This window comes from Canis aureus, chromosome 5 (assembly GCF_053574225.1).
Source record: "Canis aureus isolate CA01 chromosome 5, VMU_Caureus_v.1.0, whole genome shotgun sequence".
Classification (NCBI taxonomy): Eukaryota; Metazoa; Chordata; class Mammalia; order Carnivora; family Canidae; genus Canis; species Canis aureus.
Window position 1 is genome coordinate 10,985,602 of NC_135615.1, and position 21,396 is coordinate 11,006,997.

The 21,396-nt window shown below is 41.7% G+C and overlaps 1 protein-coding gene and 1 long non-coding RNA gene across 2 annotated transcripts in view; one reads left to right on the plus strand and one right to left on the minus strand.

Moving 5' to 3' along the window:
• LOC144313319 (uncharacterized) overlaps window positions 1-20,042 on the plus strand; it is a 39,573-nt gene extending 19,531 nt beyond the window's left edge. Inside the window, exons 2-3 of the long non-coding RNA XR_013378990.1 lie at window positions 18,914-18,970; window positions 19,334-20,042. This is a non-coding gene — a long non-coding RNA (uncharacterized LOC144313319). The remainder of the gene's footprint in view (window positions 1-18,913; window positions 18,971-19,333) is intronic.
• LOC144313692 (grpE protein homolog 1, mitochondrial) lies at window positions 14,391-15,220 on the minus strand. Its single transcript, XM_077896868.1, has one exon. It carries the CDS (start codon window positions 15,216-15,218, stop codon window positions 14,568-14,570), a length of 651 nt encoding a protein of 216 aa, XP_077752994.1. The 5' UTR covers window positions 15,219-15,220; the 3' UTR covers window positions 14,391-14,567.
• Window positions 20,043-21,396: the final 1,354 nt, after the last annotated feature.

The window sequence follows — 21,396 nt, forward strand, 5'->3', positions numbered from 1 at the left end:
GAAATCATATCATATCTACTGACCTATTTTTGCAGTTTGAATGGATCTTTTACCCCTACACAACTTTGTCCTATCATGCATTGGTCATGTGGAAAATACTAGTCCACTGAAATATGTAGATCTTTTGAATGTTGACACAATTCATTGAATAATATTAAAAGAATCACATTTGTTATTTTCACTATTGATCTCATCAGAATACCTTAAAATATTGAGAAGCTGTTAAACTCACAGTGGCAGATACAAGTTTTCCAAAATTCTAATTTTCCCTTAAAAGATCACATTTTATCACTGGCAACCACTACTGTCAGTTGTTTTCCTTGAAGTGACAGGCTCACTTCATTTATGTTTGAGAAAATGTGCCAGGTATCCAAGTCAAAATAATCATAGTATGTCTGTCAGCTCTTTCAAGTAAAAGTGGTATTCCATGAAAAAGCTGCTAGTTCAGCTCAGAACTCAAGCAATCACACAAGTGCTTTCCCATGGGGCAACCATGCTACTTTGGTATGCAGCAGAAATGTTTTGTTTCCATTTTGGCAGATAGAGTATTAAAAAGATGCATAATGTGGATTGAGATTTAACATAGTTAATGATTTTAAGTAAAAGTGGCTTTATTTTTATCCTTCATTTATCTATCTATCAATCATTTTTTGTTTGTTTCTTGATTTTCTTGTGAATGTATGATAATAAAGAACACAAAGAGTACCAGTACAGTTTGGTGTCACTGCCTTGTGCTAAGTGGCCAGCATTTATACCCACGTTTGCTTTGTAGCATCAGTGCAAATGTAAGTAGTAGAAAAAGGCAAATGACAGCTTAGTCATATTTGAAAGTACCCTGACCTTTCAGATCCCTTGAAAGGATGTTGGGTCTCCCAAGATTTTCAGACCACACTCTAAGAAATGTTGAGTTAGACAGTTCTTCTTCTTCCTAATTAAAACAAACAAACCCACAAAAAGCATATTATGGTATAATTGATATACAATAAGCTGCACATATGCGGTTTGCTTCTTTACTTAGGAATTTTCTTGAATTCTATCTTTTCAGGCACCCAGCATATGGAAACACTTATTCCACCCTAACCATGTATTCCCTGTCTCTGACTTGGAATTGGCTATTTCTCCAAGGAGGCTTACTTACTTTAGTAAGGGATTGTGTTTAGAACATAGAATCTGGGTGCATGGTCCGCTTATTGCCACTGATTTAAGATTGCTTCTAGGTCTTCTGAATGGTTAGAGCTAGGAGATATAATTCTCTCTCTCTCTCTCTCTGTAGATAGACAACGTGGGGGAGAAAAAATAATTCCCCCTCTACCCTCTGAGTAATTGGCTGACACTCCTGTAATAAAAGACAGATTAACAAGGGAAGAACAAAGAAAAGTTTATTAACATGTATACCTCATGTATACATGACAGAAGCCTAGAGAAAAAATGAGTAGCTCTCAGAGGTGGCTTAGAACTTCAGCTTAAATACCGTCTTCAGCTAAAGACAAAAGAAAGGTGTGGGGGAGACCAGTTATGGGGAAGTTTCCAGAAAAAGCATAGTAAACAAGAGTACAATTTGTTATGTAGCTATAAGTCAGTGCCTTCTTCATTGACAAGGGTCTAAAGTTGTCTCCAGGATTAACTTTTGTCCTTCTTGGTAGAAAAGGAGAGAAGGGACAACTTTATAAATGTATGTCTTGCTTTAGAGGGAAGGTACAGAGCTTTTCTTGAAACTACTTTTTCTTACTTGCTTTCAGCTCAAAATAATGCTAATGTCAGAGTGGCTTATTTGTGACCCTTCAATAGATAGATTTAAAAATCAAACTCATATTAATATTTCCAATTCAAATTTAATAACTTCAGGGTATTTATTTACTTATTTTATTTTATGTTTCTGTCTTTTTTTTTTTAATTTTTTTAAATTTTTAAAAATTTTTATTTACTTATGATAGTCACACAGAGAGAGAGAAGCAGAGACACAGGCAGAGGGAGAAGCAGGCTCCATGCACCGGGAGCCTGACGTGGGATTCGATCCCGGGTCTCCAGGATCGCGCCCTGGGCCAAAGGCAGGTGCCAAACCGCTGTGCCACCCAGGGATCCCCCTGTTTCTGTCTCTTTTATGCTGAAAATCTTGGTACCAAACAACAGTAATGTAATTATTTATATTCTTGACCTATAATATATATAAAATAGTTTATGAGCATTTTTATAGTATTACATTCATGTTCTCATTGCGGCGTGAGATAAGGTTATCAGCTCAGAGTGAAGGGTGTTGGAGGTGTGAGCATAGAGGAGAAACTCTAAAGTAGTTCTTTTCTTTTTTTTTCCTTTTTTAAAAAAGATTTTATTATTTTATTTATTTATTTATTTATTTATTTATTTATTTATTTATTTATAAATTAATTTTTTATTGGTGTTCAATTTACCAACATACAGAATAACACGCAGTGCTCATCCCGTCAAGTGCCCCCCTCAGTGCCTGTCACCCATTAATCCCCACCCCCCGCCCTCCTCCCCTTCCACCACCCCTAGTTCATTTCCCAGAGTTAGGAGTCTTTTTTTTTTTTTTTTCTTTTTTTTAAATTTTTATTTATTTATGATAGTCACAGAGAGAGAGAGAGAGAGGCAGAGACACAGGCAGAGGGAGAAGCAGGCTCCATGCACCGGGAGCCCGACGTGGGACTCGATCCCGGGTCTCCAGGATCGCGCCCTGGGCCAAAGGCAGGCGCCAAACCGCTGCGCCACCCAGGGATCCCCGAGTTAGGAGTCTTTATGTTCTGTCTCCCTTTCTGATATTTCCCACACATTTCTTCTCCCTTCCTCTATATTCCCTTTCACTATTATTTATATTCCCCAAATGAATGAGAACATACACTGCTTGTCCTTCTCCGATTGACTTACTTCACTCAGCATAATACCCTCCAGTTCCATCCACGTTGAAGTAAATGGTGGGTATTTGTCGTTTCTAATGGCTGAGTAATATTCCATTGTATACATAGACCACATCTTCTTTATCCATTCATCTTTCGATGGACACCGAGGCTCCTTCCACAGTTTGGCTATTGTGGACATTGCTGCTAGAAACATCGGGGTGCAGGTGTCCCGGCATTTCATTGCATCTGAATCTTTGGGGTAAATCCCCAACAGTGCAACTGCTGGGTTGTAGGGCAGATCTATTTTTAACTCTTTGAGGAACCTCCACACAGTTTTCCAGAGTGGCTGCACCAGTTCACATTCCCACCAACAGTGTAAGAGGGTTCCCTTTTCTCCACATCCCCTCCAACATCTGTGGCTTCCTGCCTTGTTAATTTTCCCCATTCTCACTGGTGTGAGGTGGTATCTCATCGTGGTTTTGATTTGTATTTCCCTGATGGCAAGTGATGCAGAGCATTTTCTCAGGTGCATGTTAGCCATGTCTATGTCTTCCTCTGTGAGATTTCTCTTCATGTCTTTTGCCCATTTCATGATTGGATTGTTTGTTTCTTTGGTGTTGAGTTTAAGAAGTTCTTTATAGATCTTGGAAACTAGCCCTTTATCTGATACGTCATTTGCCAATATCTTCTCCCATTCTGTAGGTTGTCTTTTAGTTTTGTTGACTGTATCCTTTGCTGTGCAAAAGCTTCTTATCTTGATGAAGTCCCAATAGTTCATTTTTGCTTTTGTTTCTTTTGCCTTCGTGGATGGATCTTGCAAGAAGTTACTGTGGCCAAGTTCAAAAAGGGTGTTGCCTGTGTTCTCCTCTAGGATTTTGATGGAATCTTGTCTCACATTTAGATCTTTCATCCATTTTGAGTTTATCTTTGTGTATGGTGCAAGAGAGTGGTCTAGTTTCATTCTTCTGCATGTGGATGTCCAATTTTCCCAGCACCATTTATTGAAGAGACTGTCTTTCTTCCAGTGGATAGTCTTTCCTCCTTTATCGAATATTAGTTGACCATAAAGTTGAGGGTCCACTTCTGGGTTCTCTGTTCTGTTCCATTGATCTATGTGTCTGTTTTTGTGCCAGGACCACACTGTCTTGATGACCACAGCTTTGTAGTACAACCTGAAATCTGGCATTGTGATGCCCCCAGATATGGTTTTCTTTTTTAAAATTCCCCTGGCTATTCGGGGTCTTTTCTGATTCCACACAAATCTTAAAATAATTTGTTCTAACTCTCTGAAGAAAGTCCATGGTATTTTGATAGGGATTGCATTAAACGTGTAAATTGCCCTGGGTAACATTGACATTTTCACAATATTAATTCTGCCAATCCATGAGCATGGAATATTTTTCCATCTCTTTGTGTCTTCCTCAATTTCTTTCAAAAGTTTTCTATAGTTTTTAGGGTATAGATCCTTTACCTCTTTGGTGAGGTTTATTCCTAGGTATCTTATGCTTTTGGGTGCAATTGTAAATGGGATTGACTCCTTAATTTCTCTTTCTTCAGTCTCATTGTTAGTGTATAGAAATGCCATTGATTTCTGGGCATTGATTTTGTATCCTGCCACGCTACCAAATTGCTGTATGAGTTCTAGCAATCTTGGGGTGGAGGCTTTTGGGTTTTCTATGTAGAGTATCATGTCATCGGCGAAGAGGGAGAGTTTGACTTCTTCTTTGCCAAATTGAATGCCTTTAATGTCTTTTTGTTGTCTGATTGCTGAGGCTAGGGCTTCCAGTACTATGTTGAATAGCAGTGGTGAGAGTGGACATCCCTGTCTTGTTCCTGATCTTAGGGGAAAGGCTCCCCATTGAGAATGATATTTGCTGTGGGCTTTTCGTAGATGGCTTTTAAGATGTCGAGGAATGTTCCCTCTATCCCTATACTCTGAAGAGTTTTGATCAGGAATGGATGCTGTATTTTGTCAAATGCTTTCTCTGTATCTAATGAGAGGATCATATGGTTCTTGGTTTTTCTCTTGCTGATATGATGAATCACATTGATTGTTTTACGAGTGTTGAACCAGCCTTGTGTCCCGGGGATAAATCCTACTTGGTCATGGTGAATAATTTTCTTAATGTATTGTTGGATCCTATTGGCTAGTATCTTGTTGAGAATTTTTGCATCCATGTTCATCAGGGATATTGGTCTGTAATTCTCCTTTTTGGTGGGGTCTTTGTCTGGTTTTGGAATTAAGATGATGCTGGCCTCATAGAATGAATTTGGAATTACTCCATCTCTTTCTATCTTTCCAAACAGCTTTAGTAGAATAGGTATGATTTCTTCTTTAAACGTTTGATAGGGATCCCTGGGTGGCGCAGCGGTTTAGCGCCTGCCTTTGGCCCAGGGCGCGATCCTGGAGACATGGTATCGAATCCCATGTTGGGCTCCCGGTGCATGGAGCCTGCTTCTCCCTCTGCCTATGTCTCTGCCTCTCTCTCTGTGACTATCATAAATAAATAAAAATTTTAAAAAATAAAATAAACGTTTGATAGAATTCCCCTGGGAAGCCATCTGGCCCTGGACTCTTATGTCTTGGGATTTTATTATTTATTATTACTATTTTATTATTATATTTTATTATTTATTTATTTTATTTTATTTTATTTTATTTATTTATTTTTTAAAAGATTTTATTTATTTATTCATAGAGACAGAGAGAGAGAGGCAGAGACACACAGAGAGCCTGACGTGGGACTCGATCCAGGGTCTCCAGGATCACGCCCTGGGCTGCAGGCAGCGCTAAACTACTGCGCCCCTGGGGCTGCCCCTATTTATTTATTTTTTATTTTTTATTTTTATTTTATTTTATTTATTTATTTATTTATTATTTATTTATTTTTTAAAGGATTTTATTTATTCAGGAGAGACACACAGAGAGAGAGAGAGAGGCAGAGACACAGGCAGAGGGAGAAACAGGCTCCATGTAGGAAGCCTGATGCACGACTTGATCCCAGGTTTCCAGGATCATGCCCTGAGCCAAAGACAGATGCTCAACTGCTGAGCCACCCAGGTATCCCAGGTATCCCAAGAATTTGGTTCTTGAACAAGACTTCAAGGTCAGAGAACTTGCTGAAACTAGTTTAGATGGTCCTTGAAATTATACTTCAAGAAGGGAGCTTTTAGGCAGAAGGAGCCTTGTGTACATGTGAGTTTCCTAGAGTGATCAAGTCTAAGAAATTCCAGAAATAACACGTGAGAGAGAATCCTGGAAATTAGTGTGTGAATCTATGGCCATAGAGTTCCAAAAGAGGAAAGGAGCTCCTTGGTAGGTGTGCTGTGATTGATCCAATGTTCTTATCTTGCTGCATTTGCTAGGAGAGGATCTCTACAGAATGGGACTATACCATAGGGCAAGCAACTAGACAAGTGGTGGAGCCCCTGGAGGTCACGTGCTGCCAAAAACTGTGGGTATTGGATTAGGGCAAGAGTTGAGGACTTTTATTTGTGATTTGGCCACATCTTAGAGATGTTTACTTACTTATTTATTTATTTATTTATTTATTTATTTATTTACAAAGATTTTATTTATTCATGAGAGACACAGAGAGAGGGGCACAGACATAGGCAGAGGGAGAAGCAGGCTCCATGAAGGGAGCCTGTTATGGGACTCGATCCCGGGTCTCCAGGATCACGCCCTGGTGGCGCTAAACCACTGAGCCACCCAGGCTGCCCTTAGAGATGTTTAATAGTGACAGATCTCTGGGAAAGGGTAGTGAAGGACAATGACAAGATACTGATAGAAGTCACATGTAGTTTCAAAACTTTAGATGCCTCAGTGGCAATGGCTGACTTCTGGGAAGACTATTTCCTATTGTGGATGTAACCAGGACTCACACATCAAAGGTTTGATTATGCACTAACTGGAGAATAAAATCCTTATGCATTTGTGTTATCATTACAGAGTTCTGTAAAGAACTCTAAGACCTGGATGGGAGAGATTTGAAGGGAAAAAATAGGCTGAATTAGAGGCAGTGATTGCCATTTCCATTCTCAGTGACTTATAGTATATACAGGAGGTAAGACTCAGAGTTAAGCCGGAATCCAGTAAAATCAAGATAGAGGCATATGTCAGAGATATGGTGAAGTTCAGCTCTAGCAAAAATCACAATAAAGTGAGTCAAATGAATTGTTTTGTTTCCTGGTGCATATTAATGTTTACATTATACTATAGTCTATTAGTAGAATTGTATCTAAAAAAATGTTCCTATCTTAATTTTAAAATACTTTATTGTAGGGTGCCTGGGTGGCCCAGTTGGTTAAGCATCTGACCCTTGATGTCAGCTCATATCATGATCTCAGGGTTATGAGGATCTCAGGCTCTGAGGTCAGTATGCAGTCTGCTTGAGATTGTCTCTCTCCCTCTCCCTCTCCCCTGCTTCCACACACTCTTTTTCTCTCTCTAAATAAACAAAAATTTGAAAAATACCTTATTGCTAAAAATGCTAAACATCATCCAAGATTGCAACAAATCACAATCTTTTTTTCTGGTGGAGGGTCTTGCTTTGATGTTGATGGCTACTGGTTGATCAGGGTGGTGGTTTCTTTTCTTTTCTTTTTTTTTTAAAGATTTTATTTATTCATGAGAGACACACACAGAGAGAGAGAGAGAGAGAGAGAGAGAGAGAGGCAGAGACACAGGCAGAGGGAGAAGCAGGCTCCCCACAGGGAGCCTGACGCAGGACTCAATCCTGGGTCTCCTGGATCAGGCCCTGGGCTGACAGTGATGCTAAACCACTGAGCACCCTTGACTGCCCCAAGGGTGGTGGTTTCTGAAGGCTAGGGTGGCTGTGGCAATTTCAAAGACAACAGTGAAGTTTGCTGCATTGACTCTTCTTTTCATGAGTGATTTCTCTGTCAGACACAATGCTGTTTGATACCATTTTACCCCACAGTAGACTTCTTTCCTTTTTTTTTTAAATAAAGATTTTATTTTTAAGCAATCTCTACACCCAATGTGGGGTTCAAACTCACAGCCCTTAGATCAAGAGCTGCATGCCCCACCAACTGAGTGAGCCAGGTGCTCCAGTAGAACTTTCAAAATTGGAGTCAATTCTGTTAAAGAATTGTCACTGCTTTATCAACTAAGTTTATATAATAGTCTAAATTCTTTGTTTCATTTCAACAATCTTCACAGCATTTTCACCAAAGGTAGATTCCATTGCAAGAAACCACTTTCTTGGATCCCTGGGTGGCTCAGCGGTTTAGCGCCTGCCTTCAGTCCAGGGCATGATCCTGGGGTCCCGGGATTGAGTCCTGCATTGGGCTCCTGAATGGAGCCTGCTTCTCCCTCTGCCTGTGTCTCTGCCTCTCTCTGTGTGTCTCTCATGAATAAATTAAAAAAAGAAAAGAACCACTTTCTTTGCTCATCCATGAGAAGCAACTAGTCATCCACTTAAGTTTGATCATGAAATTGCAGCAACTCACATCTTCAGGCTTCACTTCTTCTTTTGTTTTAAAGATTTATTTATTTATGACACACACACACACACACACAGGCAGAGACACAGGCAGAGGGAGAAGCAGGTTCCCTACAGGGAGCCCGATGTGGGACTAGATCCCTGGTCTCCAGGATCACTCCCTGGGCCAAAGGCAGGCCCTCAACCACTGAGCCACCCAAGTGTCCCAGAGGCTTCACTTCTAATACTAGTTCTCTTGCTATTTCTACCCCATCTGCAGTTACTTTCCTCTCTAGAGTCTTGAATTCCTCAAAGTCATTCACAAGGTTTGGAATCAGCTGCTCCCAAATTCCTGTTAATGTTGATCTTTTGACCTCTTCCCATGAATCACAAATGTTCTTAATGGCATCTAAAATGGTGAATCCTTTCCAGAAGGTTTTCAATGTACTTTGCCCAGATCCATCAGAGGAATCACTCTCTATGGCAGCTATAGCTGTATGAAATGCATTTCTTGAATAATAAGACTTGAAAGTCAGAATTACACCTTGATCCACAGGCTGCAAATGAATGTTGTGTTAGCAGGCATGAATACAATGTTAATCTCACTGTAGATCTCCATCAGAGCCCTTGGGTGATCAGGTGCCTTGTCAATGAGCAGTCATATTTTTAAAGGAATCTTCTTTTCTGTGTAGTAGATCGCAACAGTGAGCTTAAAATATTCATAAACCATGTTATCAACAGATGTGCTGTCATCCAGGCTTTATAGTTCCATTTATAGAGCACAGGCCAAGTAAACTTAACATAATTCTTAAGGGCCCTAGGATTTTCAGAATGGTAAGTGAGCATTGCTTTTTTACTTAAAACCAGCTACATTAGCCCCTGACAAGTCAGCTTGTCCTTTGAAGCTTTGAAGTCAGGCATTGACTTCTCTCTAGCTATGAAAGTCCTAGATGGCTTCTTCTTCCCATAGAAGGCTGTTTTCTTTACATTAAACATCTATTGTTTGTTATCTTAGCTGGATCTTAACTTATTATAGCTTCTATATCAGCACTTGATGCTTTATCTCATACTTTTATGTCACAGAGACAGGCTTCTTTACTTAAACCTCATGAACTAACTCTGCTAGCTTCAAACTTTTCTTCTGAAGCTTCCTTCACTCTCTCAGCCTTCATAGAATTGAAGAGAGTTAGCACTTTGCTCTGGATGAGGCTTTGGCTTAGGGGAGTGTTGTGGCTGGTTTGATCTTCATTTCGGACCACACAAACTTTCTCCATATGGGCAATGAAGCCACTTCATCAAAATAGTGAACTAAATTGATAAATACATGTGTTCTGACTGCCCCACTGACCAGCCATTCCCATCTCTCTCCCTTTTCTCTGGCCTCCCTATACCCTGAGACACAACAGTATTGAGATTAGGCAAGTTGGGACACCTGGGTGGCTCAATGGTTGAGCGCCTGCCTTCTGCCCAGGGCATGATCCTGAGGTCCTGGGATCGAGTCCCACATCAGACTCCCCGCACAGAGCATGCTTCTCCCTCTGCCTGTGTCTCTGCCTCTCTTTCTCTGTGCCTCTCATGAAAAAAATAAATAAAATCTTTAAAAACTTTTTAAAAATCCCACTATAATTAACATGCAGCATTATACTAGTTTCAGGCATACAATATAGTGATTCAACAATTCAACAATATATTATTAAGTGCTTATCATGATAAATGTACTCTTAATCCCCTTCCCCCTTTTCACCCATCCCCCCCACCTCCCCTCTGGTAACCACCATTTTGTTCCCTATGAAAACTCTTTTATTTGAGAGCAAGAAAGAGAGAGACCTGGGGGAGGGGCAGAAGAAGAGGGAGAGAGAGAGAGAGAGAGAGAGAGTCTCAAGCAGACTCCATGCTGAGGAGCCTTGATCTCATGACCCTAAGATCATGACCTGAACTGAAATCAAGAGTTGGACACTCAAGCCACCAAACCAGCTAGGTAGCTTCTATGAGAACTTTTAAGATTTACTCTCTTGGGGTGCCTGGGTAGCTCAGTCAGAGTGTACGACCCTTGGTTTTGGCACAGGTCACCGTCTCAGGGTCATGAGATCCAGCTCTGTGTCAGGCTCTGCACTCAGAATGGAGTCTGCTTGAGATTCTTTCTCTTTCCCTCTGCTCCTCCCCACTGTTGTTTCTCTCTTTCTTTAATAAATAAATAAATAAGTAAAATCTTTTAAAAAGATTTACTCTCTTAGCAACTTTTCAAGTATAGCTATTGTCAAATTACCCTCCAGACAGATGCACCAGTTTTCACTTCCACAGGCTAATCCTAACCTTGAAGTGCGTGTGGACCCTAGATGACCTAAGGACTTGGAGACAGGCAATTGAATTTTGTTTCTGTTTTTGAATATTTTATTTATTTATTAGAGAGCACATATGAAAGAGAGAGTGAGTGAGAAAAAGAGAGAGAGAGAGAGAGAGAGAGAGCAGGCGCAGAGGGTGAAGCAGACTTCCTACTGAGTAGGGAGCTCAATGCGGGACTTGATACCAGGACCCCGAGATCATGACCTGGCTGAGCCACTCAGGTGCCCCAAGACAACTGAATTTCGGGTTACATACAAGTAACTGTATTGCATACAGTATCTGTTTGGCATAGCTTTAGGAGCTTTCACAACTGCGACTATCCTTGTGGTTTATGTGGGCCTTGGTTATCTTTTTTTAAACTTTTAAAAAATATATTTTATTTATTTATTCATGAGAGACACAGATCAAGAGGCAGAGACACAGGCAGAAGGAGAAGCAGGCTCTATGCAGGGAGCCTGATATGGGACTTGATCCCAAGGCTCCAGGATCATGCCCTGGGCTGAAGGCAGATGCTTAGCTGCTGAGCCACCCAGGCGTCCCTTTTTAAAAATTTTAACAAAGATTTATTGGGATACCTGGGTGGCTCAGCGGTTAAGCATCTGCCTTTGGCTTAGGGTATGATCCCGGGGTCCTGGGATCGAGTCCCACATCGGGCTTCCTGCATGGAGCCTGCTTCTCCCTCTGCCTATGTCTCTGCCTCTCTCAATGTGTCTCTCATAAATAAATACAATCTTTTTTAAAAAATAAAAAAGATGGGATCCCTGGGTGGCGCAGCGGTTTGGCGCCTGCCTTTGGCCCAGGGCGCGATCCTGGAGACCCGGGATCGAATCCCACATCAGGCTCCCGGTGCATGGAGCCTGCTTCTCCCTCTGCCTGTGTCTCTGCCTCTCTCTCTCTCTGTGACTATCATAAATAAATAAAAATTAAAAAAAAATTAAAAAAAATAAAAAAGACTTATTTATTTATATTAGAGAGACTGGGCAAGAGTAGGGGGAGGGAGAGGGAGAGAATCTGCAGCAGACTTTCCACTAGGCAAGGAGCCTAACTAGTGCTAGATCCCCGTATCCTAAGATCCTGAGATCATGACCTGAGCCAAAATCAAGAGTTGGATGCTCAACGGACTGAGCCACCCAGGTGCCCCAGGGGCCTTGGTTATCTTGCTATGCTCCTCATTAGTTTTTTTTGTTGGTTTCATATCCTCTTTCCACTCTTTAAGCTTTTTTCTTTCTTGCTTTGTATGTTTCCCTGAGTGATTTGATTCTTTCTGTGGCTTCCAGCTTCACCTGCCAGATGTATACATTTGGATGCAAACCCATTTTTCTTTGTTGCCATTTGTATACTATTGTAAACACACTAGCAGTGCCCAGGGTGGAGACAGGAGTAAATATTGATATATCTGAGGGAAAATGAAAGAAATGTTCTGTCCTCCAGGAGGACAGAGTGGTGGTATAAGCTTCAAGAGAAGCCAGTGACTGGTCAAGGTTGAAGAGCAACAAAAGTTGTCACAGTCTGAGATCTCCACTCCACTGTACTGGAGTGTGAAAAAAACATAACCCAAATTCCTTAGCTGGAAAAAGGAAACAAAAGAAACAATTTGGCCACAGCTGTACCTCTGTGATGGGCCTCCCAGGCTCCAGTTTCTTCTTTTATAATCCATCCTCCAGCCCACTGTGGGTGAGAATTATCTTTTTAAATGCAAACCCCATCCCCAACTTGATCAAGCCTTACGTTTGTGGCTCCCAGAATAAAATCTGAGTGATTTAGCACAAGGTCATTAGACATCTGGAATCCTATGTGCCTGAGTGCTTCATGGTTTTCCCTTCCTCCCACACGCTCCCAGGTGCCCTATCCTTGAGTGCGGCAGCTACACTGAACTTCTTACCATCTGACACCTCCTTTTCCTTCTTGGCTAACTTATTAAATAGGGATCTGGTTAAAGGGTAACCTCTTTTACAAATTCTTTCCTACTCTTTCTCCCAACGAAACTTTGAGACAGGGATAATCAGTCTCAGTCTCTTGTGCTATTGTCCTCATCACACTGGACTATGGGTCATCTGACTACATTGCTTGACAGGCACTCCCATGGGGTCCAAGCATCCTAGTCACTTTCATAGTCCCGACAACTCACAATGCCTGGCACATAATGGGCACTAAATACAAATTTGTTGACTCAGTGATTGATACCCACAGTCTGGGGTAGCATATGTGACCTGGGGAAAATCCTTTATTCTTGCCTAGGATCAGTATTCTTTATTAGTAAAAAATGGTCCCTTCCTTTTTAAAAATTTAATGCTCCTAGGGCATAGATATGTCTCAAATTTCTTTTTTCCCTTTTTTTCTTTTTAGATTTTATTTATTTATTTGTGACAGACAGGGGGAGAAGCAGGCTCCATGCAGGGGGCCTGATGCGGGACTCGATCCCTGGACTCCAGGAGCACGCCCTCGGCCGAAAGCAGGTGCTCAACTGCTGAGCCACCCAGTAGTCCCTGTCTCAAATTTCTTGAAATTAAGAATTATAGAGTATTATGTTTGCTCTTTAAGTGACGATAATCACACTTCATTTGTATGAAATCTGATGTGTGGCCTGATTTCTTTTCTACACTCTGTGACCATTTCAGGTTTGTTATATTATTGCTGAGCGTCAGGCATACAGATTCACCATATTATAATCAAAGAACTTGCTTCAATTGCATTATTTATTCAAGGCACTTTCAGAACTCCTTCAATGTATGTGAATCTTTGTCTCCTATTTTCCTGGTACTTTCCCCCAGGAAAATTTTTTCCCAGTGGGACATCTGGGTGGCTCAGTGCTTGAGCATCTGCCTTTGGCTTAGGGCGTGATCCTGGGGTCCTGGGATTGAGTCCCATACTGGGCTCCCTGCAGGGAGTTTGCTTCTCCCTCTGCCTGTGTCTCTGCCTCATTCTCTGCATCTCTCATGAATAAATAAATAAAATCTTAAACAAAAAATTTCCCCTAGCTTTGTTAAAATATGGTTGGCAAATAAAAATTATATGTATTTAGGTTTTTTTTTTTTTTATTTTTTTTATTTTTTATTTTTTATTTTTTTTTAGGAAAATAAACATAGTAGGGCTTTAATCCTCTTAAATAAAATTTAAAAATTAAACATTAACATTTAAAGTATACCAAGCGAGCAGTCCTCGGATTTTGAGAAAGTCCATCTTATAAGGGAAAATACCTTCAGGTCTCCAGTAAGTAGCTAATAGAGATCTGAAAATTTCTACAAATGGATGAACAACAGGGCAAAAAAGATTTTCTCAAATTCAGTAACCAGCAAAATAAGGCGTTTGAGACCTGTTGAGATGCATGTGCTCACTCCCGGTCTCCTGGGGGAGCTGGGGCTTGGGCATTTCAGCAGCTGGAACAGTAATGAACTATAACTGAACTAACACGTGTTCTTCAGCAGGGGCATCAAGAAGCTTTTCTGGGCGGGAAGGAACGTGCTTAGGGTCTCACCTTCCCTTCAATGAACGAAGGTATGGGCTGAGCACCCAGGACCCTGTGTGCCAGGGTGCCGGAGGGCCTGGTGAGGCTGGGTGGCCGGCCAGCCAAACAGCAGGGTTCCCGAAGGTGTTTTATTTGTTCATGGGATTTGGACACCACCAGGCTTTAAGCAGCTGGAGCTTTATCCTTGACACCCACAGTCCAGTAGTGACCCGCCGGCCTGTTCTCTAAGCGTGCGCAGCTATTAAAGGTGTATTAGAAATCAATGAACAGACTCCCAAATTAAAGTTCATGAACACATCTGCGCAACCGGCTTAATTTTCTGTTTAGCCACTGGTTACTAAAGCTTTCCAACAAGGTTTGGGAAAGGGTCAAAAGTACTCATAGAGAAAATGAACCAGGCTTTCAAGAGTGACAGCAAGTGATTACAAAAACCCCATGGAAGCCCTTCAGAGGCAGCTAAGCCTCCTTCACCACCCCCACCAGGGCAGGTCTTAGAGTGCGCCCATGCAGCTTGTACCCCACTTTGCTGACCAGTGCCACCGTGCCTGGCTCCTTCCCTTCCACCGGTGTGTGGAACAGGGCCTCGTGCTCGTAGGGATCGAACCTGGCCCCTACGGGGTTCAGCCGGAGTAAGCCATGCTTTGTGAACACCTTCTGGATCTGGACCTCGGTCATTACGAGCCCCTCGTAGAGGTTCTTCAGGTGAGGATTGTCGTCTTTAACCTCTTCCTTTGGGACACTCTGTGTTGCTTTCTCCAAGATGTCCGCGACCTCCAGCAAGTCCTTGCAGAAGCCCTGGATGCCATATAATTTTGCCTCCTCCACTAATTTTTGGCTCCTCTGCCTCAGGTTTTCAGTGTCTGCCAAAGCTCGCTTGTATTTCTCCACGGTCTCCTTCAGCTGCTCTTCTAGCTTGACCTTCTCGTCCATGAGTGTCTTCTCTGTAGAGGGAGTATCTGTCTTCTGTTCATTTTGACCCACATCCTCTTCCAAGTTCCGGCCATTCTTCTGTTTTGTAGCTGTGCACAACAGCCGAGGAGATGGCCTGAGACACAGCGCCAAAGCCGGGACGCCGTGCCGCGCCAGCCTCACGCACCGAGCCGCCATGACTGTCTGTATTTAGGTTTTATAAACGTAATTTTTGGGGGAAATTTTTTATTGTGGTAAAATATGCATAACATAAAATTTACCATTTTAACCATTTTTTAAGTACTCCCCCTTTAAATTTTATTGGAAAATAACTAAAAGACATTATTCCAATTCCCCCTTACCGCAACTTTCAATAATATATTGCATATCTATCTACATCAATATATGGATTTCCCTATACTGGTGGACATCTGCATATTGTCTGAGAGATTCATCACTTAAAATAAGCAAGTATAGGGGCATCTGACTGGCTCAGTTGGAAGAACATGTGACTTTTTTTTAATGATTTTATTTACTTGAGAGAGATAGAGCATGAGCAAGGGGAGGTGGGCAGCAGAGGGAGAGGGACAAGCAGACTCTGCTGAGCAAGGAGCCCAATCTGGGGCGCATCCCAGGACCCAGAGATCATGATCTGAGCCTAAGTCAGATGCTTAACCGACTCCAACTAGGCACCCCTCATGTGGAGATTACTTAAATAAAAACTTGGGGGCAGCCCGGGTGGCTCAGCAGTTTAGCGCCACCTTCGGCCCAGGGCGCGGTCCTGGAGACCCGAGATCCAGTCCTGTGTCGGGCTCCCTGCATGGAGCCTGCTTCTCCCTCTGCCTGTATCTCTGCCTCTCTCTCTCTCTTTCTCTGTATCTCTCATGAATAAATAAATAAAATATTAAAAAAAAAAAAAAACAAAAAAACCAAAAACTTGGGCACCTGGATGACTCATTTGGTTAAGCATCTAACTCTTGGTTTTAGCTTGGGTCATGATCTCAGTGTCTTGGGATGAGTCCCGAGTAGGCTCTGGGCTCAGGGTGGAGTCGGCTTGAGACTCTCCCTCTCCCCCTCCCCCAGCTCGTGCTCTCTCTTTTTCTCTCTAAAAATAAGTAAACTAATTAATATTTAAATAAGTGAAACAACAACAATAAAATAAAAAAGGAATGAGGGCAGCCGGAGTGGCTCAGCGGTTTAGCACTGCCTTCAGCCCAGGGCGTGATCCTGGAGACCCTGGATCGAGTCCCACCTCAGGCTCCATGCAGGGAGCCTGCTTCTCCCTCTGCCTGTGTCTCTGCCTCTCTCTCTCTCTGTGTCTCTCATGAATAAATAAATAAAATCTTAAAAAAGAAAAAGAATAAGTAAGTATACCATGTTTCAGATCATTTTGTTTGTGAGAGTGTGGTAACAATGCACAGCCAAACCATTATAAAGGCTTAAATACCTTAGAAGGAGGTCTCTACTCAAAGCCATACTAAATATTTTGGTGAAGAATAAAAGATTAACTTTAATATGCATTGGAATACTTTGAACCTTAATTGGGCTTTAGAAATAGTCTTTTAGCTTCTTTCTCTGCATTTCACTCTGAGTTTCTATATATACATATAGACTGGTAGGAAAAGTAAGTGTACTAATTAAGTCATGATGTTTTGAATTTCTGTTTTCTCTCTTACTTAGTATAATCCAAATTTCAGAAAAAAATTTTCTTAATCAGTTTTATTTATCACAAGAAGTCACATTCTTTAGAGTGAAAACAGCTTTAATAGATAACAGCCAATGATCAAATCTGAGAAAGCATTCCAATGTAAAAATATTCTTGCTCTCTTTCTGAAGTGGTGCCATGCTGTTCAGGTTTAAGCAAGGAAGGTTTCTTTCCATTTCATAGTCGGGGGATGTCAGAGGAGGCCAGTTCAGCTGTTTTTGTATAAAATGATTTTTAAAAATCCTGGTGACCTTTTTCTGCCCTCAAATAACTTTAAGAACAGTTGGACATAAAAACTTCAAACTTTACATATTCACAGCTCTCTGAGGAATACAATCATTGTTAGTTTGAGAAAAAGCTTACTTTTCTTTTTTTTTTAAGCTGGAAAGATCTAATATTACATGTTTGCACATGCTTGGTACGTAACTCCTACTCTGCTGATGAAAAGTGATATGAGACTTTTATAGCATATGTGTAGATGCAGGTTTTTTACTTTATTTACCATGTCATAGAACTTATAAAGGCATATGGAATGTATGCTATAACCTTTCTATCGAAGTTAAAACTTTGCATCTGTTCAGCAATATCAAAACAGAGATCCTACTACGACGTTGCAGAAGTCATGTAGAAAATCTTACCATGGTGACTCCAGAGAACTGATGTCTTTGTTCATGTTCCCATCAAAGGAGGCCTGAGTGTGTTCGGCGCTCCATAGGAAAGGGGTGTTTTTTTGTTTTGTTTTGTTTTGTTTTGAGGATCCATATGCAAAATTTTCACACACATTCTTGACAGAGCCCTAAGCAAAGATTGTTGATTGCTGGTGAGGTCAGGCTTCTGACACCTAGGGTTTAAAATAACTTACATCAGGGTCCCTTCTAGAACGCTGAAGATGGGCAGCCCGGGTGGCTCAGTGGTTTACCGCCCTCTTGGCCCAGGGCGTGATCCCGGGGTCCTGGGATCGAGTCCCGGGTTGGGCTCCCTGTGTGGAGCCTGCTTCTCCCTCTGCCTGTGTCTCTGCCTCTCTCTTTGTGTGTCTCTCATGAATAAATAAAGAAAATCTTAAAAAAAAAACTTCTTTCTTTTTTTAAGTAAACTCTACGGACAACATGGAACTTGAACTCACCACCCAAGATCAAGAGTCGCATGTTCTACTGACTGAGTCAGCCAAGGGCCCCTAAAAAATTTCTTAGTAGCAAAGTAAGAAAAAAAAAAAAGAAAATAAAAACTTTCCTTAACCCTCAACCAGGAGATAAATATTGTTTTATATATTTATTTATTTATTTATTTATTTATTTATTTATTTTTTTATTATATTTTTTAATTTTTAAAAGATTTAATTTATTTATTCATGAGAGACACAGAGAGAGGCAGAGACATAGGCAGAGGGAGGAGAAGCAGGCTCCGTGCAAGGAGCCTGATATGGAACTCAATACCTGGACTCCAGGATCATGCCCTGAACCAAAGGCAGATGATCAACTGCTGAGACACCCAGGCGTCCCAGATTGTTGTATTTTTTTTTTAAAGATTTTATTTATTTATTCACGAGAAACAGAGAGAGAGAGGCAGAGACACAAGCAGAGGGAGAAGCAGTCTCCATGCAGGGAGCCTGATGTGGGACTCGATCCCAGGACTCCAGGATCACACTCTGGGCCGAAGGCAGGCTCTGAACTGCTGAGCCACCCAGGGATTATGTTGTATTTTTGAGTATATCCTTCAAAACCTGTATAGTGGTTATACTGTGTGTATTTTTCCCCCACATAACACATAAACTGTAAATTTCTCTTAAAATGTTTACTGTGAATTATTTAAAATATATAGAGAAAAATAGAAATATAAGGAACTCTTAAAAATCCACTAACTGGGGATTCCTGCGTGGCGCAGCGGTTTAGTGCCTGCCTTTGGCCCAGGGCGCGATCCTGGAGACCCGGGATCGAATCCCATGTCAGGCTCCCGGTGCATGGAGCCTGCTTCTCCCTCTGCCTATGTCTCTGCCTCTCTCTCTCTGTGTGACTATCATAAATTAAAAAAAAAAAAAATCCACTAACTGGTTTTATGGATTTTAATAGGCAATACATTGGATATCTTCTGGTTATCTCCAGATTCTTTCTTTACCCTTTTGCACCCTGCAAAGTGCCCCGAGAGGCCGGCTCATGTGGACTGACCTACTGCCTTGCTCTTTGGTTTCCAGTTGGCCCAGGGGAAGACCTATGGGAGGAACCAAGAAGAGGAGATGGAAGGGGAGGAGGTGAGTAAATCAGGGCATTTATCCCTTCTACATTCGGGCTCCAGTCCTGCCGGGTTGCATCTTGTGGGCTGAATCCTTTTACTGAAAGCCCTGGTTCCTGTACGACAGCGGTCTTCCCATGGCTGTGCCCTTTCTGGGTTCTGAGGAGCTCTTCCTACCTACAGCAGAAACAGCTCCCTGGTGCTATTAGGATACTGTGTTATCTCTTATGGTTTCCTCAAATGCTATCTACAGTTGTTATGGGTTCAGTTATGTTCTCTCCTTCCCCCCACCATTCATGGAATCTTTATAGAGGGGATCATATTAAAGTGAGGTCAGTAGGGTGGGCCCCTCGTTCATTATGACTGTTGTTCTTCTCAAAAGGAGAAATTTGGACACAGACACAGAGGGAAGACATCACAAAGGCACAGTAAGAAGAGGGCCACTGACAAGCCAAGGAGAGAGACCCTTCCCTCACAGCCCTCAGAAGAAATCAACCTGCCAACACCTTGATTTGGGACTTGAGTCCCAGAACTGAGTGACAATGAAATTCCAGTTGTTTAAGCCACCCAATCTGTGGTATTTTGTAATGGAAGCCCTAGCAAAGTAATACAACACCTTTATAAGTAGTCTCTTCATTTAATAATGTTTAATTATCTTGTTTCACTGTGTTATCTGTTTCCTGTTGAAACTGGGTTGACTTAGGTCTATAACTATCGACTTATCTATGCCTTATTTACTTCAGATTTTTTTTTCTTCTGTTAAGAAATTGACTGCTGCAGGGGCACCTGAGTGGCTCAGTAGTTTAAGGATCTAACTCTTGGTTTTGGCTCAGGTCATGATCTCAGGGTCATTGGATTGAATGTTGGGAGTGGCTCAGCACTCAGTGCAGAGTCTGCCTGAGATTCTCTCTCTCCTTCTCTTCTGCCCTTCCCCCCACTGGCACACATGCTCTCTTTTAATAAAAATCTTAGCAAAAAAAAAAAAAAATTCGAACACTGTAGATTCATGAACTGCTTTCATGACACACGTTTGCACACCATTCTGAACATACTGAGGAAGGAGGAAGTCTGATCCAGAATACCCCTCTAATATCAACCCATATCTAGACTTTTCCATCCACGTGGAAGTAGGATTCCTCTGGAGCTGTTCATCCCACCAAGATGCTGTTACTCATTGGTTACCTTGATCAAAATCAACCACGGAATCATCTGGTAACAGTACTATTTCTGTGCATATAATTGTTTTAATCACCCCCAAAATTAGACCAGTAAGGAATTGTTGACTTACTGACAACCCACACATCTGTTTTGTGGAAATCTCTTTTACTATAAAGAGGCAATCTTCAAGCCTTTTAATTTCCAAATTGTTATTTCTTTATTTCTAGTAACTCATTAAATCAACTTTTTAATTTTTTTAAAGATTTATTTATTTATTCATGATAGACAGAGAGAGAGAGAGGCAGAGACACAGGAGGAGGGAGAAGCAGGCTCCATGGGCAGCCTGGGTGGCTCAGCGGTTCAGCGCCTGCCTTCCGCCCAGGGCGTGATCCTGGAGTCCCGAGATTGAATCCCACGTTGGGCTCCCTGCATGGAGCCTGCTTCTCTCTCCGCCTCTCTTTCTTTCTCCTCTCTGTGTATTCTAATGAATAAATAAATAAAATCTTTTTTTTTTTTTTTTTTTTTTAATAAATAAAATCTTAAAAAAAATAAAAAAATAAAATAAAAAGAAGAAGCAGGCTCCATGCTGAGCCCTAAGCGGGACTGGATCCCGGGACTCCAGGATCGCGCCCTGGGCCAAAGCACCAAACCGCTGAGCCACCCAGGGTTCCCCTAAATCAACTTTATTAAAGAACACCACTAAAAAAAAAGTAAACTTTTATTTTTATTTTTATTTATTTATTTTTTAAAGATTATTTATTTATTTATTCATGAGAGACACACACAGAGAGAGAGAGAGAGAGAGAGAGAGAGAGTCAGAGACACAGGCAGAGGGAGAAGCAGGCTCCATGCCGGGAGCCCAACGTGGGACTCGATCCCAGGTCTCCAGGATCAGGCCCTGGACTGAAGGCGGCGCTAAACCACTGAGCCACACGGGCTGCCCCAAAAAGTAAACTTTTAGTACTCGTGCTTTTTATTTTTATTTTTTAAAGATTTATTTATTTATTTGAGAGGAGATGGGGGCACAGAGGGAGATGGAGAGAAAAGAGAGAATCTCAAACAGACTGTCCACCGAGCATGGAGCCTAACATGGCATTCAATCCCATGGCCCTGAGGTCATGACCCACGCTGAAGTGAGGAGTTGGATGTTCAACCACTGTGCCACTCAGGTTCCCTAACACTCCTGATTTTCAATAAAGGGAACAAGATGTGCCCAGCTATCTTAGTGATAGAGCATATGACTCTTGATCTTGGTGTTGTGAGTTCAAGCCCCATATCACTGGGAGT